Raw genomic sequence first — 18133 nt, forward strand, 5'->3', positions numbered from 1 at the left:
TATTCTCTTTGTTTTCTGAAATGTAAGATACTAATAAAAAGTGATCCAAAAGTTCATGGTTTAAAGCCAGTGTCCATATCATTTTCGCTGTATCCACTTTGCTCACACGTTGTGCATCATTCGTTCCTGCATATTGGGAGAGAGCGGGGTAGAGAAACATTTAAATATGTTCAGAACCTTTTAACTTGTTTAATCAATTCTTGGTTTTCATCCTTAAAGTGTCAGATTGTCTCTCTTGCTCAACACTCTTTCATTTCATACTTTAAAGTGCTGATAGTGGGCGAAGACTGGAGAGGAAAGAGGCATGGGGAAATGTTCTCAAGTAAGGAAATGAGAGGCGGTGATAAGGGGTTTCAATTAAAGTAGAAGGAAATAAGAACAGCGGAGAAAATGAATGAAACATATCAGGGATGATGAAGAGGAAGACACTATGAGAGGATGTAGAAGGAATGATAATGATTGTGAGCACGGAAAGAGGAGAAGACATAATGATAACAAATGAGATAACAAGAGGTTAGTATTGAGGATGGATATGTGGGGTAAGGGGCAGGGAAGTACTTGGAATAATATCGAAAGTAGAGAATGCATGAGGAGTGGAAAGTACATAGAAGGGTAGGGAAGAAAGGTAATAACGGAAGGATTGCTAAGGTGAAGGGAAGAACTGTAAAGAGATGGGTAACGAGTAAGGTTATCTGATAACGCAAAGAGGAAAAAGAGGCAGAGTAAGAAGAAAGGGAACAATAGTTAAGTAGATTAGTGAAATAGATCGATCAGGACAACCGTGGCGAGAGCTCGATGGCTATGGAGAGTGGGGGACATCTGTGTGGTTGAAAGGATGGATGCATAATAGAGTAGTAACAAGTTAAATCTGAGCAGGATGGCTGTGGTTTATTAATATTCATTGTTTAGCATACCTCACTAAATAGGTCAGCAATTAAACTCTCCCTTGGCACCATTTCTACCCTTACACTCCCCAAAACGTTTCTGCTTTCTGTTTAAGTTTAGCAATAGGTAACCACAGTATGTGGTCCATTTCAGAGGTGTGTAGCTTTTGTGAATTAACAATAACCCCTTAGCCCTGCTTTATTTCACAGAATTATTGTTATTGAGCATGTAACTTTAAAACCATAATTCTGGTTCTTAAACTGGTTTGAGAAGCACCTGCCTTTCGTGATCCAAGAGAATGTTGCATTTTATTTATTTATTTATTTGCGGGTTTGTATCGCGCTTGATTCGACTCCCGGAGGTGTATCTCTGCGCCTTTGGCAGCCACAGCAACAAAGGGAGAGGAAAACCAGGTAGAATGTATGCTAAAATTGGAACAAAAAAGTTTTAAGTTGTTTCCTAAATGATAAATGTTCTGAGCATTGTCTGAGAGCTCTGGGAGACTGTTCCATAAAGAGGGCCCAGCCACAGACAAGGCCCTGCCACCGTGTCTGACCTTCTTTGCCCGGGGGACACATAGTAGGCCTTGGTCACTGGACCTGAGGGAGCGTGTGGGAATATAGGGAGTGAATTTATTTACTAGATATGTAGGACCGAATCCATTAAGGCTTTTATGAATTATGCAGCATACTTTGAATTTGGTTCTCTGTTTAACAGGCAGCCAATGAAGTTTCGCCAGCAGTGGTTTGGAAGGAGTTTGGGGAGGGGCGTTTAGGACCAACTGAGCTGCAGTGTTCTGAACCACTTGGAGTTTTGCCAGAACTCCTTCGTTAGCAGACAGAAACAGGCCATTGCAATAATCTATACGGCTTAAGACAAGAGCCTGCACCAATGTTTTTCTGACTGAGTCAGTGAGTAGTGGGAACACTTTTCGTAGAAGGCCAATTATGTGGAAGCATGAACCCACAACGTAATTGCTATGCTGTTTCAGTGAGAGCTCCTGATCCAATCGGACTCCTAGGTTTTTTACGACCTGTTTAGGTTCCGGAACTGGTCCAAGGTCTTGTGGCCACCAGTCCGGGGTCCACAGGAGTTTAGCCTCTCCGAACAGCATAACTTCGGTCTTCCTGACATTTTATTGAAGGCAATTGGATGACATCCAATGTGCCACAGCCTTCATACCCTGGGAAAAAGAGTTCTTAATCTTGGTGGTAAGGGATTTGAAAGGGAAGAGGAGCTGAGTGTCGTCGGCGTAAGACACCGGAATGAAGCCATATGTTCGCATGATATTGGCCAGGGGTGCCACATAGATGTTGAAACGGGTGGGGCTCAAACAAGAGCCCTGTGGCACCCCTTTTGAGATCTCAACCTCCTCTGAGCGATAGGCACCCATGGTCACACGTTGGGTGCGGTTAGATAAGAAACTCTTTAGCCAGGCGAGTGCCTTATGTTCCAAGCCAATGTTGGCCAGCCGAGTTGTCAAGATGTTATGTGACACAGTGTCAAACGCCGCAGACAGGTCCAATAGTACCAGGATCACGGAAAAACCCTTGTCCTGATACATATGTAGGTCGTCTGCGACTGACATCAGGGTTGTCTCGGTACTGTGCTTTGGCCTAAACCCCGATTGGGAATAGTCCAGCCCTCCTGCTAGTTCAATATAGTTGGACAGATGACGATTGACATGCTTCTCAATGAGCTTGCCTAAGAAAGGGAGCAGGGATATTGGCCTTAGATTGGCTAGTTCTGTCCAGGGGATTTCGGGGTTTTTCCTGATTGGTCTAATCAGAGCCTTTTTCCACTCATTGGGGACTTCCCCTGTGTTTAAGGAGAGGTTAACGAGTTTTTGAATCCCAGGACCTAGATCATTGGCAAGCATGGGCATTAATCTTGCCGGAATGATGTCAGTTGGGCATCCACTCTTAATCTGAGAGGTTAACGAAATTACCTCTTCTAAAGAGATAGGGGGAAACAGGTCAAGGGAGTGGGTGGAAGAAGGGGGTTCTACAGCTGTCAGAGGTGGCGACTTTCCTCCACTAAAAGACTGAATTGAGCTAATGATTTTATCATATATCCCATCTATTTTTTTGGTAAAAAATAGCGAGATCTCGTCGCAAAGTTGCTGTGACGCCAGCTCAGAACTCTCACAAGCCATGGGTTTCACGAACGATTGCAGGATTTGATATAGTACTCTTGGAGTGTTTCCCACAGCCATGAGCTGGGATGCAATGTGATTTTTCCGTGCTGCACGGATGGCTTTGTGATATGTGGTGAGGGAGTTCCAATAACATTTTTTGTCCTCGGCCAAATGAGATGCTCTCCATTTCTTTTCAAGTTTTCTAGCTGCTTGTTTTAGCGATCTTAGATGCTCTGAGAACCAGACGTCTTGTTTATGTGCTGGGCGAGACTTAAATTGTTTTAGCAGTGCGATGTCATTTACTGCTGCAGCAATCGCCACTTCAAATTTAACCAGAGCAGTCTCAATGTTCTCAGTAGGGATCAGGGTGGATTCTACATATCTGTCTTTAAAAGACTCCTGAGTCATTTTGTGCTATTGTCTCCTTTTACTAGGTAAGGTAATCCGACAGGTTGAAGGGGGGTTCACAATAGGAGTATAAAATTCAATAATGAAATGATCAGTCCACTCTACTTGAGATGGAGGCATGTATTTAATCAGAGGGGAGTTAGACAGGACCAAGTCCAGGGTGTGTCCTGCCTGATGTGTAGGGCCACTATTGGCTTGTTTCAGTCCCAGTAGGGACAGATCTGTTAATAGGGATTGTGCCTCATTGCATTCTGCTTGTTCACTATGGACATTGAAGTCGCCTAGAAGCAGAAAGTCACTATTTTCATGTACATGAGGAGCTAATGCTTCTACAAGTGAAATGGAGAAATTGGTACATGGACCAGGGGGGCGATATACCAGAGCTCCTTTCCTGCTCCCTTTGGGCATAGTTTTGATTTTAAAAATCAGAATTTCTAGCTCGGGGGTACATAGTCCTTCAATCACAGAGATCTCTATTTCCTGCTTATGAACAATTGCTATTCCCCCTCCTGTCTTAATAGGCCGGTCTAGCCTAACTATTTTATACCCAGCTGGGATTCCTAAGGTTACAGCAGGGACCGAGTGGGGCTTTAGCCATGTTTCTGTCAGGAAGCATATATCGGGTTCTTCAGTAGAGATAAGGTCCCATACCTCTGTGGAATGTTTAGATAGAGATCTGATGTTACAGAGCAGATTCTTGCTCCCTAGAGGTGTGTCAGCGTCCACCCTGTGAATTTGGGCGGTGTTACTATCGATCGGCTCCCTATTGAATGGTTGCATCTGTGACTGACTGCTAGTGGGGGTCCTGTCCTCAAGTAATGTATGGAACTGGGCTTTACAATTGTTGCAGGAGAACGGGCCTTCCAAACTGACATCCACCCTCTTGCTACAACCCCTCGGGAGATTGTCTTGTAAACCAAAAAGTACCTGAGATGTATAGGTTCTCTGAGTGCTAGGAACAGTTCCTAGGGCATCGGTGGATAAAGCCATAGTCCCTGGCCCCGTCCTGTCGCGGACGGGCGCAGACGGGCTAGTCTTTGGCTCGTCTCAGGCACTGGCTTAGGCACCCCTCTGCGCGCAACCGATGCGCGCTTGAGCCAACGAGTGGCTAAATAGCCCTTTCAGATGTGAGGCTAGAGCGCTAACTGCTCGACTGTCTCGGGGTGTCTGGGCGTGTCTGGCTCTTACCTGTCCCGCCCTCCGCTCAACGGTATTGGATACCGAGTCGGAACGGGGCGGGCAGGCTGAAACACCGAGCACAGACTTCGAAAGTGAGCCCCAATGCCCCTTGCAGCTCTGGGGAAGATCGTAGGTACGCGGTGAGTGAGTGATTAAAATTAGTAGTCAATTTCAATATCAGCACAGCGTGGGTGGTTTAAAATTCGTTATCAATCTTACACGGCGAAAGTGATATTTAAAATTTGTAATCAATTAAAAATTGTAATCAATTCCAAAAAGTGACAGAGTTTACAGCATGATCCGCAATGCTATTCAGAGTGATCCACTCTGAAAATGTTACCTGGCACCAAGCGGGGTCGGGAGACACTGCCACTGTCGTTTGATCCTAATCTGTTGGTTCTCAAATGTCTTGGACCTTTTTTGGTTGTTTTCATTTCCACACGTGTGACCTTAGCCTTCATAAGGTTAGTGTGTGCTCAATTTGTTTCCCACATACCACTGAGATTTTTGCCAAAGGAAGATTTTAAATCTCGGATCATAGTTGTCAAAATACCAAATGGCCACCAGAGCATAAGATTGTCCTTCGTTCGTTCAGCCACTCTGATTCAAGTGGTTTGTGAACCAAAGATGACATTTTACCTCTGAATTGAAGAACTGCATAAACAAAGCATTTTACAAACCTTATATCGCTGATGGCACTAAAATAAACACTCAAACCTCTGGGTAAGGCGCTTTTCTTTCTATGAATTTTGTGACTGACTGAAATTTGGACCAAACCTAAAAAAGATCTATTTTGAGATCATCTCTATTTTTATGTTAAGCTTGGTGTGAATTTGTCCAGTAAGATTTGCTGTAGCTGAGAGTAAAAATTCCTTCTGTACTTACTTTTAAGTAATTTGAAGTAAATGTGTAAGTCTGTTGAATTTCAGGCAATATTAGGGATCCAAAACATACATTTTCTGCAGACTAGCAATTAACAGTCACTCTCCTTTTGTATTCTACATACATGCATATACAATCAGTGATATTTTTCGTTTTACCTTTTTAAGCTTGTCCTGCGTAAAGAAGCACAAAACAGATCTGAAGTGTACTGGGATCCGAGACAAAGCAGCATTTGTTGATAAAACCGAATTTAATGACATCAACCTTCTAAGCGGTATGTGTACTCCTTAACCTAATTTAGAGATTGTTAGTAATGTACTCTTGTGATGCCATTCTATCTTTGTTCAATATTTCAGATTATCGATTTTTGGAGGATGCAGCAAGGTCAGCTGACTGCGCTGCAAGAGATATTTGCATTCAGAGGCCAACAACCAACAAATTTGTGAGTTGCCATTTTACTAAAGAAATTATTTGCTAATTCTTTTTAGTTCGCTTGTAAAGCTGATTAGAAATGGTGACATAAAAAATGACCATGTAGATTTTAAAGGGAGCAGTATCTAAAATGTATTTTTGTGCTGGAATTTCCTTGAATATGGTCCTCAAAGAGGTAACATATAAAGATGCCAGTAATTTCTTTGTGTTCAAATTTTCACAGGCGTGCTACTCTAGCTCCACCCTTCAACTATTGTTATGTGCTTGCCAGAAACTCCTCATGAGATGTGTGTCTAGGTCTCGTATCTTTTGCAATGGTGGTGTTGGTCAACGGAATACGAGATTGTGAGACTTGTCTTCAAAAGGAATACGGTATTGAGATGCCTATTTGATCACTTTCCAACAATGTCTTGACTGATTTCAGAACCAGGTTAGGTTCTGGTGTCCTCCAGTTTTGTGATACTTCATGTCACTCTTAGCATATTAACTCGAAGAGGTTCTCTGTTTATTTGACAATTCTCTGAAGTTAGTCAGTTTTTTTCTGAACTAAGCTTTGTCCTCTGCAGATTTTGTTTATTAAGTTTACTTTTTTTCCTTTGACATCTTTGATAGGGTAAAAAGCCCTCCCCGTGCACTCAATTCAAAATAATTGATTAGTGTCCATATTTGAAAATTCTTTCTCCAACTTAATAGTATTCCTCAGTTGGCACAGGTTAGTCCTATATATCCGTGTTCCGTGTTCGTACATCACACAGTTCATATGATCTGTGTATTCCAAAATGATGTTTATTGATGCAAAATTCTCAATCCAAAGAAACACCAGTCAATGTTTATTTATCCAAAATTCTCAATCCAAAGAAACAGCTGTTTCTTTGGATTGATAATTTTGGATAAATAAATATTGACTGGTGTTTCTTTGGATTGAACATTTTGGATGAATAAACATCATTTTGGAAAACACGGATCATATGAACTGTGTGATGTACGAATACGGAACACGGATATAAAGGACTTACCTGTGCCAACTGAGGAATACTATTAAGTTGGAGAAAGAATTTTCAAATATGGACACTAAATTATTTTGAATTGAGTGCTCGGTGAGGGCTTTTTGTTATTTGTTATCTGCATTTGTGGATTGTGTGGGGCTGTATGGCAACCAACCCCTCTTCCCCTTGGAGCACCGTTGGAGACTTAGCTTATTGTACTTTCCCTGATTTTGTTGAGCGCCCTGATGTATACCTGGTTACCATTTATATGAGGATCTTTGATAGGGTATCCAGTTCTGTAACCAGCTGGCAGAATGATCTCTCAAGTTTCTAGTAGCAGAACACTAAGCATAAGTCCAAGAAAATAATGTTGTATTCCATTTGAATTCTGCAAGGGTTTATTAACAAAAGAAAAATGAATACACCGAATCACGTAATCAGCTGACCAGAGTTTTTCTCGAAGCAGCTGAATTCGGCAAGCTTGTTAAGCGAACGCAAAGCAAGAGTTTATACACTAGTACTCGTAAGTTTCAAATAAGGTAATGTGATAGATTTAAACCCCAAAAAAATTACAAGCAGGTGCTAATCTCATGAGATCAATTGAAACGGGTAGTAACGATAATATGAAAACATTTCGGCTGAGCAAGCTAGTCTTCGTTATCTTCTCCATCAGGTGAGCGTCTGAGGGTTCCCAACATCTGAGACTGGCACTACTTCTTGACAATGTTAGCTTGAGCAAGCTATTGTTATGCTATTGCAGAGATTTCTATTTCATCATCTCTTCCTCTTTTGCTATTTATTTGTTCAATCTAGATATTTCAGTACTCATTTATCAATTCACTTCTCCCTATTTTCATCATAACATTCCAAATAACCATTCGACCACCATAATCATCTTTGTCATCTCGCATTCTTAAATGGTATTATGGGGATGCACCCTTGACTTAGGTGAGGCTGTAATGAATCAGACAAGACTGTAAATCAGCTAAAGGATTAAATAAAATGTCTAATATCCATTCGATAATCTAATACTCAACCCCTAAAAATGCCTTTAAGTCCTGCCCAAACACTTTCAAAAGATATAGTATCATTACGTTTGAGTATGTAATTGATTTAAACTTTCACGTAGGTGATCAATCTGTTCATGTTTTCCTATGCTTCTACAATAGCACAAAGTCCACCTTTGACAGCCGGAACAAAATCGAGCCATTCTGCTTTCAAAATCAGTTTGTTTGGCATTGAATTAAACGAAGATCAAATCTAAGGCAATTGCATTGGAGCTTGCTACCTCTTCCAGTACTTTGGCAACTGGGTGTAACTCAAAGATTGACAGTCCCATTGAGTAGCAGGTAACAGAGTGGCACATAATCGAGCAGTCTGAAGTCTCTCTGCTGCTGCAGATGAAAGCAGGTTCAGTTCCTTCATCTGTGCTTGGTTAAACAGTACTCCTGAAGGAAGTTTAAAATGTGAGTTAACAGAATTTAGCCCAGATAAATGGAGATGAGACGTCTCGCTGGCTCTGTCCCACAGGGATCCTACGTCTTTCAATTTTGCAAGTCAGACAGCAGGCAGTATTTGCAGGGTGGAGTGCAGTGAGTACTTCAAGTTCAATAATTTATTGTTTAAGTTAATTCAAACCATAACAATATCATGATGAGAATAAGGTATCAATAGTTTACAAACATATACATGATTTACAATATAAAAAAGAGCATGTTACTTATTTTGTCCTAAAAACTGGAAGTAATATCCCTATCCTGAAGCCAGTTAAAAATAATACATGAATCTGTATCGTAAAATTGTTGTCAGGATTGCAGTTTCATCAGATATTAACATTAAAAGCTTTTAACATTTTAAAATTTGAAGCAGTTCACTATACAGTTCGGACTGGTGCTGCAGTACAACATATCGCCGGACCATTCCTGTATCGGGAGGGTGGGGTGGGGTGGGGTGGGGGGTGAAGCAGTTCACTATACAGTTCGGACTGGTGCTGCAGTACAACATATCGGCGGACCATTCCTTTATCGGGGGGAGGGAGGGGGGGGAGGAAACCTCGCACCCAGCACATTGCCAATCGGCGCTGAGTGAGTTGCATTTCCATCTCGGTTAATCAACGGATTACCTTCTTCATGTGCCCCAGCAAAGCACTTAGTAGGCCAGGGATTATGGGCATTTTGGTGATATCGCTCAGGGCCAGAAATACTTTGTCCCAGTACTTGCCAATAATTGGGCATCCCCAGGCAACATGCAAAAAATCCACAGGACTCAGCCTAAATCTTTCGCACTCAGCAGTCTCACGTAACCCATAACGAAACAACCGCTCAGGAGTATAGTAAACTCTTGGAAAGTATTTAAAGTTGATTAGGTGGTGTCGCTCATTTAGAGACACTCGACGAGTCGCTTCACAGCTATATCTCCAAGTGCCCTCTTTAATATTGATGCTCAGATCCCTTTGCCACTCAAGTCTATCCTTGGTGTAGTAGTTCTTACTGTGGGCTTGCATGGCCCCATAAAACCTGGACACTAGTTTAACAGGCGATTCTGCTTTCAGGATAAGTGTATGTGGGGTAACCTCTGGGGGCTCCGCCATATGTTATGTTCTGTTATCCTGACTTGTAGAGCACAACAGCTGCCCCAGCAACGGGGCGTGCCAGCGGAAAGACTGACAGAGCAAGAGGCAGACAAGAACTAAGATGCAGGGAAAAGATAGGTCTTGATGGCCTTTCTGAATGCGAAATAATTTTCAAGGTGTAACGAGGTAGGAGTAGGAAAACGTATCGCTCAGGACTGGTGGAGGCCTTACCCTGCTGACCCTACCCCACCTCCTTCTTTCCAGAACGACAGATGGACGGGTGGTCCGATCGACCCCGAAGAAGAGGACGAACTCAGCGGCCCCTTTAAATGGGCGTCACTAACCGAGGAGTAGGAACCACCCCCTGATGACGTCAGCGAGACCGGATTGGTAAAGAGGGAGGAAGTAATGTACTCGAGGTGTGTGTTCACCCCGGAGGAGCGGAAGGAACAACGGAGCAGAGCAGAGAAGACGGAGAGAGAACCGACCCGAAGGAATATCGCGGGGAAGACGGAGAGCGAGAGAGGGAAGGAGAGCCAGGAGGCCAACGACCCCGTGAACCGCCGTGCCACACTCCCGAGGGAGGAGTGTGGCTGTCACAGGTACGGCGGCGTTGGGCAGCCTGGGTGGGGAGCCGGAGTGCTCGTGTGTAGATATTGAAAAAAAAAAACCTGTTAGTCGTTTTCCCCTGTGGCTACATTCCTTGCCTCCATTCCCCTTTTCCTCCCCTGTGCCTCAACCCTTCACCCCTCGTTCACAGTGCACTGTAAAAAGTGAGAGCACTTCACGTTGGGTCTATCCTCACATACCCCGGGCCCCCAGGTGCACTGTCTCCAAGAGGACTTGATCTAACGGCCTCCCTCTTGTTGGTTTCTTGCATGTACGGAGCCGGCGTGGGTCCCGCAAGAACACTCCCGGAAGTCCAGTCCGCCATCTGACGTGAGAAGAACGCCGTCACGGACTCCAGCACTTTTCCTCGAGACAGACTGACCCAGAGAAGGAGAAAGACTTTTGTGTATAAAAGCAGCCTAAAAATAAAGCCCTCTTTACCCGCATTGCCTGGTGTCACGGTCGTCCCTACTCCCACGCCTACACTGGTGTCAGAAGTGGGATCCGCCCCCTCAAAACCGACCATGGTGATGGACCAGGTAATACAAACGCTAATTGATGGACAACAGAAACTAGAATGGGCTATTGGACAACAGATCAATACAGACTCCGCTTCAGGAAAGAAAAAGGGAACACTGGAGAGAATCCTAAAACACTGTACCTAAGAGTCAAGATGGCTGCCGAGAAATGGCTGAGACCGGGAAGCAGGAGCAAGGAAGAAGTAATGACCAGCATCATACTTGAACAGTTCATGGAGGCCTTGCCATACGGCACCCAGAGGTGGTTAAGACAACACCCGGGTCTGACAGCTGCTCAGGCCATCGAGATGGCAGCTAACTATACCAGGGCTGCCCCCCCGAACATTTCCATGGGACAACGATAGAAGCGGCAAGGCCCCCGTACAGCCATCCAAAACGGACAGGAAGAAGACGATCCCTGAGCCACCCAAACCAAGGCCTTGTCGAATGGACGCACCCTCAATGAAGGGACCTCAATGCTTTGAGTGTGGGGAATGGGGCCATATAGCCAGGATGTGCCCCCACCGAAGACCCACCGAAGAGCCCATGGAGGTTGGCTACATTCCCAAAGCCGTGATGTACACCGCCGAAATGGGTCCCTCTTTCTATGTAAGGGTACAAGTAAATCACAAAAACGTGAAAGCCTTACTAGATTCAGGATGTAGGCAGTCAGTCATACAGAAACGACTGCTGCACCCCTCCCAGATAGGACACGACGGTATCGTTCATATTAGATGTGTGCACGGTGACGTAAAACCCTACCCCTTGGCCTGCATAACCCTTCACCCGCACGGTAGGGACCCCTGCTCAGTAAAGGTTGGAGTAGTGGGAACACTGCCGGAGGAATTGATCATAGGAGTGGACAACCCCGATTTCCTATCCCTGTTTAAAAGAGAACTTAAGGAACACCCCGCGGGAGCTTATCTGTCCATAGAACCGTGGGCCCTAGACCGGGGTTTCAAATTCGCTCAGGCCAATGACTCATCCCTGATGAATGCGTGGGAGGCGGCCCACATCGCCCAAACAACCCCGACACACGGGTACCCTAGGTTCAGGATAGAAAAAGACTTACTTTACAGGGAAGGGAAGGAAGGGGAACCCCTACAGCTAGTGGTGCCTACAGAATGTAGGGAACAGATCCTTTTCTACGCTCACACCCACTTAACGGCAGGGCATAGCGGTACTGAGAAAACAACTCAGAACATACTGCGGCTCTTTTATTGGCCAGGCATCTACAAGGAAGCAGAGGCCTACTGCAGACAGTGTGAGGTGTGCCAGAAGAAAAACCTCACCAGACCTCCGGCCGTACCCCTGCAACCACTACCCATAATAGGCAACCCATGGGAAAGGGTAGGGATGGATCTCATCGGACCTCTACCCCGCACATCACGAGGACACACCTACGCCTTGGTAGTGGTGGACTACAACACAAGGTTCCCGGAAGCCTTCGGCCTCAGCACCCCTACGACTAAGAACGTGGCAGACAAGCTGTCGGAGCTTTACTCACGGGTGGGGTTTCCGAGGGAGATCCTAACGGATCAAGGTACTCCATTCGTGTCCCGAATGATGGTAGAAGTGTGTAAGTTGTTGGATCTCCGCCACATCCGTACGTCCGCATATCATCCTCAGACGGATGGCCTCGTAGAGAGGTATAACCGGACGTTAAAGACAACACTAAAGAAACTATTAAGCACTGAGACAAAGGATTGGGACCGGATGCTACCCCTAGCCCTATACGTGGTAAGAGCACAAGTAGAGAGCAGTTTGGGGTTTTCACCATTCGAGCTCCTCTACGGCCGCCAACCCAGGTCTCTACTCGAAATCACCAGGGAGGCCTGGGAGAGAGAAGAGGCTGCCGAACAGAGAACCCTGCTAGAATACACCCAACAGTTACGATCCCGCCTGGGTAAACTGCACGACTTGGCGTATTCAAACCTAGAGAAAGCACAAAACAACCAAAGACGGCTGTACGATAAGGGGAAGAAGTGGAGGACCCTAGAGAAAGGGGATTGGGCACTGGTGCTGCTACCTTCTTCAGCCCAAAAGTTCAGGAGCGAGTGGAAGGGGCCCTACAAGGTCATTGACACTATAGGGCGGACGACGTATAGACTACAGATGTCCCCTAACAGGAAACAGACCTTTCACATCAATCTCCTCAAACGGTGGATAGGACAACCACCCAGGAATGCCAATCTAGCTCTTCCGTCTAGTAGCACCAAGTCAACCTTGGAACACCTTCCTGTGAATACTGAATTGCCTGAGGGACAAAGACAGGAACTGTTAGACACTTTTCGGCCTTTCTCCCCGTTGTTTTCAGACTCCCCAGGGTGTACCCATATGGCAGAGCATCAAATACATACCAAAGAAGGACAGGTAATCAAACAGAGGGCTTATCGTATACCAGCCGCCACAAGGGCCGACGTGAGGAAGGAGGTGCAGGACATGCTCAGACTAGGAGTGATAAGACACTCAAAGAGCAACTGGGCGTCCCCCATAGTCATGGTCCCTAAACCCGACGGGTCGACCCGTTTTTGTATGGACTTTCGTGCCTTGAACTCTATTTCATCCTTCGACGCGTTTCCCATACCACGAGTGGATGAATTGATAGAACGGATAGGGGAAGCACGTTATATCACAATATTCGACCTGACCAAAGGGTATTGGCAGGTGCCCTTAAGGGAAGGGGACCGACACAAAACGGCCTTCGCAACGGAAGACGGGCTCTTTGAGTTTAACGTACTCCCTTTCGGCTTACATGGAGCCCCGGCTACGTTCCAGCGGTTAATGACCTCAGTGCTGGCTCCACACACTAGGTATAGTTCAGTGTACCTCGACGATATAGTCGTCTTTAGCTCTTCTTGGGAAGAACAGCTGAGACACATAAGCAGCGTCCTAACCGCCCTACAGGCTGCAGGACTGCATATCAATGCGAAGAAGTCAAGAGCGGCTTTTCCCAAAGTGAAGTACCTGGGGTTTATGCTGGGGGAAGGCGTTATAGCCCCACAGGAGGAGAAGATCAGAGCCATAACAGGGACTCCATTTCCATCGACTAAGAGGGAACTGAGGGCTTTTCTGGGCCTTATCGGTTACTATAGACGCTTTATAAAGAACTTCGCGGCCCTCTCCACCCCACTAACAGATCTCCTGCAGAAACGGGTCCGAAACAACCTTCCGACCCACCCTCTGAGGAAGCCTGTACAGCCTTCCAGGGGTTAAAGGATGCTATCACTTCAAGCCCGATCCTGATTCCCCCGGACTTTTGAGAAAACCTTTACCCTGGCCACGGACGCTTCCGATACCGGCATAGGTGCGGTGCTGTCCCAGGAAGGGGCAGACGGTATGGAACATCCTGTCCTGTTCATAAGCAGGAAACTCCACCCCAGGGAACAGAAGTATCCCACGGTGGAGAAGGAGTGCCTGGCAATCCGTTGGGCTGTCGATAAACTGCGATATTACTTAGAAGGAAAGGCATTCGTCCTCCATTCCGATCACGCCCCATTGCAGTGGATGCACAGAAACCGTACCCAGAATGCTAGGATCCTACGATGGTTTTTATTTCTTCAGCCTTTTGCCTTCAAGGTGATACATAGGAAAGGAATAGACAACGGGAACGCAGACTTTCTTTCCAGGATGCCTATTCTCCCCAATCGGGCGAATCCTGGTGGGGAGGGGTGTAACGAGGTAGGAGTAGGAAAACGTATCGCTCAGGACTGGTGGAGGCCTTACCCTGCTGACCCTACCCCACCTCCTTCTTTCCAGAACGACGGATGGACGGGTGGTCCGATCGACCCCGAAGGGTGGGGTGGGGGTTGAAGCAGTTCACTATACAGTTCGGACTGGTGCTGCAGTACAACATATCGGCGGACCATTCCTTTATCGGGGGGAGGGAGGGGGGGGGAGGAAACCTCGCACCCAGCACATTGCCAATCGGCGCTGAGTGAGTTGCATTTCCATCTCGGTTAATCAACGGATTACCTTCTTCATGTGCCCCAGCAAAGCACTTAGTAGGCCAGGGATTATGGGCATTTTGGTGATATCGCTCAGGGCCAGAAATACTTTGTCCCAGTACTTGCCAATAATTGGGCATCCCCAGGCAACATGCAAAAAATCCACAGGACTCAGCCTAAATCTTTCGCACTCAGCAGTCTCACGTAACCCATAACGAAACAACCGCTCAGGAGTATAGTAAACTCTTGGAAAGTATTTAAAGTTGATTAGGTGGTGTCGCTCATTTAGAGACACTCGACGAGTCGCTTCACAGCTATATCTCCAAGTGCCCTCTTTAATATTGATGCTCAGATCCCTTTGCCACTCAAGTCTATCCTTGGTGTAGTAGTTCTTACTGTGGGCTTGCATGGCCCCATAAAACCTGGACACTAGTTTAACAGGCGATTCTGCTTTCAGGATAAGTGTATGTGGGGTAACCTCTGGGGGCTCCGCCATATGTTATGTTCTGTTATCCTGACTTGTAGAGCACAACAGCTGCCCCAGCAACGGGGCGTGCCAGCGGAAAGACTGACAGAGCAAGAGGCAGACAAGAACTAAGATGCAGGGAAAAGATAGGTCTTGATGGCCTTTCTGAATGCGAAATAATTTTCAAGGTGTAACGAGGTAGGAGTAGGAAAACGTATCGCTCAGGACTGGTGGAGGCCTTACCCTGCTGACCCTACCCCACCTCCTTCTTTCCAGAACGACAGATGGACGGGTGGTCCGATCGACCCCGAAGAAGAGGACGAACTCAGCGGCCCCTTTAAATGGGCGTCACTAACCGAGGAGGAGGAACCACCCCCTGATGACGTCAGCGAGACCGGATTGGTAAAGAGGGAGGAAGTAATGTACTCGAGGTGTGTGTTCACCCCGGAGGAGCGGAAGGCGGAAGGAACAACGGGGCAGAGCAGAGAAGACTGAGAGAGAACCGACCCGAAGGAATATCGCGGGAAGACGGAGAGCGACAGAGGGAAGGAGAGCCAGGAGGCCAACGACCCCGTGAACCGCCGTGCCACACTCCCGAGGGAGGAGTGTGGCTGTCACAGGTACGGCGGCGTTGGGCAGCCTGGGTGGGGAGCCGGAGTGCTCGTGTGTAGATATTGAAAAAAAAACCTGTTCGTCGTTTTCCCCTATGGCTACATTCCTTGCCTCCATTCCCCTTTTCCTCCCCTGTGCCTCAACCCTCCTACCCTTCACCCCTCGTTCACAGTGCACTGTAAAAAGTGAGAGCACTTCACGTTGGGTCTATCCTCACATACCCCGGGCCCCCAGGTGCACTGTCTCCAAGAGGACTTGATCTAACGGCCTCCCTCTTGTTGGTTTCTTGCATGTACGGAGCCGGCGTGGGTCCCGCAAGAACACTCCCGGAAGTCCAGTCCGCCATCTGACTTGAGAAGAACGCCGTCACGGACTCCAGCACTTTTCCTCGAGACAGACTGACCCAGAGAAGGAGAAAGACTCGCATTGCCTGGTGTCTTGGTCGTCCCTACTCCCACGCCTACACAAGGCCACAAAATCTGCACAGGGAGTGAGTTCCTGAGGGTGGCGGCTCTGCAACGAAAAGAGCTGCCACCAGCCCGGACTCTACGGGTCCGGGTAACCACCACCAAGTGCTGACCCTGTGAGCGGAGAGACCGTGTAGGGACATATGGCATCAGAAGATCAGCCAGGATGGGAGGAGTGGCCAACTTCAAACCATTAAAGGCAATGCATAAGGTCTTGAATTCAATGCGCATGGCCACAGGTAACCAATGCAGATGGCGGGTGGCATTTGACACAGAGCAAACTTTGCGCAGACCTAAGAGTGTTCTAGCGGCTGCATTCTGTGCCCTTTGCAACCTCCAGACCTCCGCCTTATTGGACCCTAGCTAGAGGGAACAGGCATAGTCAAGTCTCAACAGAACCGTCGCCTGAATGATGACCTGCCAGGTGGATGCGTCAAAAACACAAACCAACAGGGGTCTGAGCCCCTGGAGGAGTCCAAAACAGGTCCCTGCCGCTTCTTTTGTTTGGACTCGATAGTTTAAAGAAGAGTCTAGCCAAACCCCTAAGTTTTTACTGCCTGTTTAGGGGAAGGGTGTTTACTTATGCTAGTTGGCCACCAGAGATCACTCCACCGACCATTGTCCCTACCTACAAACATTACCTCTGAATTATTAGAATTCAGTTGGAGGCAGTTGCTGTTCATCCACTCGACCACAGCTGCAAGGTTGTCCTAAAATTTAAGGGCGTCCTGCTTTGTGTTATTAGAGAGTGCCACCAACAACTAAGTATCGTCAGCGTAGGAGACCATGGTCAAACACCTGCTGCTAGCTACTGCTACTAATGGTTGAACATAGATATTGAACAGCAGGGGACTAAGGAAGGAGCCCTGTGGCACCCCTTGTTTGACTGGATATTCACCAGAAGCAAACAGGGGGCAGTTACCGTAAATGACCCCTCACGAAGAAATGAGCCAAGCCACTCCAGAGCCAAGCCCATAATTCCAGCCTCCGCAAGACGTCTCAGTAGTATATCATGCAACACTTTCAAATGCGGCGCTCCGATCTAACAAGATAAGCGCTGACGTTTGACCCTTGTCCATAGCAGACCAGAGATGTTCTATAACAGCTAGGAGAGCTGACTGTGCTATGGCCCGGCCTAAAACCATTCTGAGAGGGGTCCAGTATGTTGTTAGTGGGCAGAAAATCTGATAGAAGGGAGTTAACTTAAGCCTCTGTGATCTTGGCCGCCCAGGGAAGCAAGGAAATACGGCAGTAGTTTCCTGGTATGGCTGGGTCGAGCGCAGCATCCCATGCATGGCGGCATGTCTCATCCTATAAAACTGAAAGTACACCAATGAGGTAGAAGCAGCCCCCTCAGGTACCACATCATCCCATGATCGCGCATTCCCATCCTGAAAAAGGTCGCCCACGACATTGACATTGAGTTTGCATTGCCCTGAGCACAGCGCGATCTCTGCATACAGGGAGCCAACTGCACCATTCCAGTGGCACTAAGGGGGAGTACAATATATTGCAGTCTTTGTATCAAGTCACACCACACGTGCAGTGTGGAGGTTATGGAGTCCAGATTACATGTGCAATGTCCTGGAGGTCAAAATAGACTAGAGGGGAGGTCCGAAGGGGCAACCTACACTTTCTTGATATGCAGGTGCAGAGGGTTTAGGGTCTGATGCAGCCAATGAAATGCATGTGAGCTTTGTACAACTCCGTAATACAAGTCAAGATCTGGGGCTCCCAGCCCAGCAAGATAATAGGGGAGTTTGAAGACTTTCCACTGAACTCTCGGCTGCTTTCCTGCCCAAGCCAACCTGGTCAATATAGAGGTGATGGTTTTAAAGAAGTGGGCCGGAAGTACCATAGGAATGTTTAAAAATAAGAACAAAAACCTCAAGAGTATCACCATTTTCATCAACAATATCCGCCACAAAAGTGAGATAGGCAAACGTATCCATCTTTATACATCTTCCTCAAGTTTAGTTACTGCCTTCCCATAGTTTTCCCTGAATATAGTCTCCGAGTCAGTACGGATTTGT

General features: G+C 46.8%; 1 protein-coding gene across 1 annotated transcript in view; it reads left to right on the forward strand.

Moving 5' to 3' along the window:
• ZNHIT6 (zinc finger HIT-type containing 6) overlaps positions 1 to 18133 on the forward strand; it is a 360433-nt gene that overhangs the window by 56772 nt on the left and 285528 nt on the right. Inside the window, exons 3-4 of the mRNA XM_078645491.1 lie at positions 5659 to 5765; positions 5848 to 5933. Coding sequence (XP_078501617.1) covers positions 5659 to 5765; positions 5848 to 5933 — 193 coding nt within the window. The remainder of the gene's footprint in view (positions 1 to 5658; positions 5766 to 5847; positions 5934 to 18133) is intronic.

This window comes from Lissotriton helveticus, chromosome 1_1 (genome assembly GCF_964261635.1).
Source record: "Lissotriton helveticus chromosome 1_1, aLisHel1.1, whole genome shotgun sequence".
Classification (NCBI taxonomy): Eukaryota; Metazoa; Chordata; class Amphibia; order Caudata; family Salamandridae; genus Lissotriton; species Lissotriton helveticus.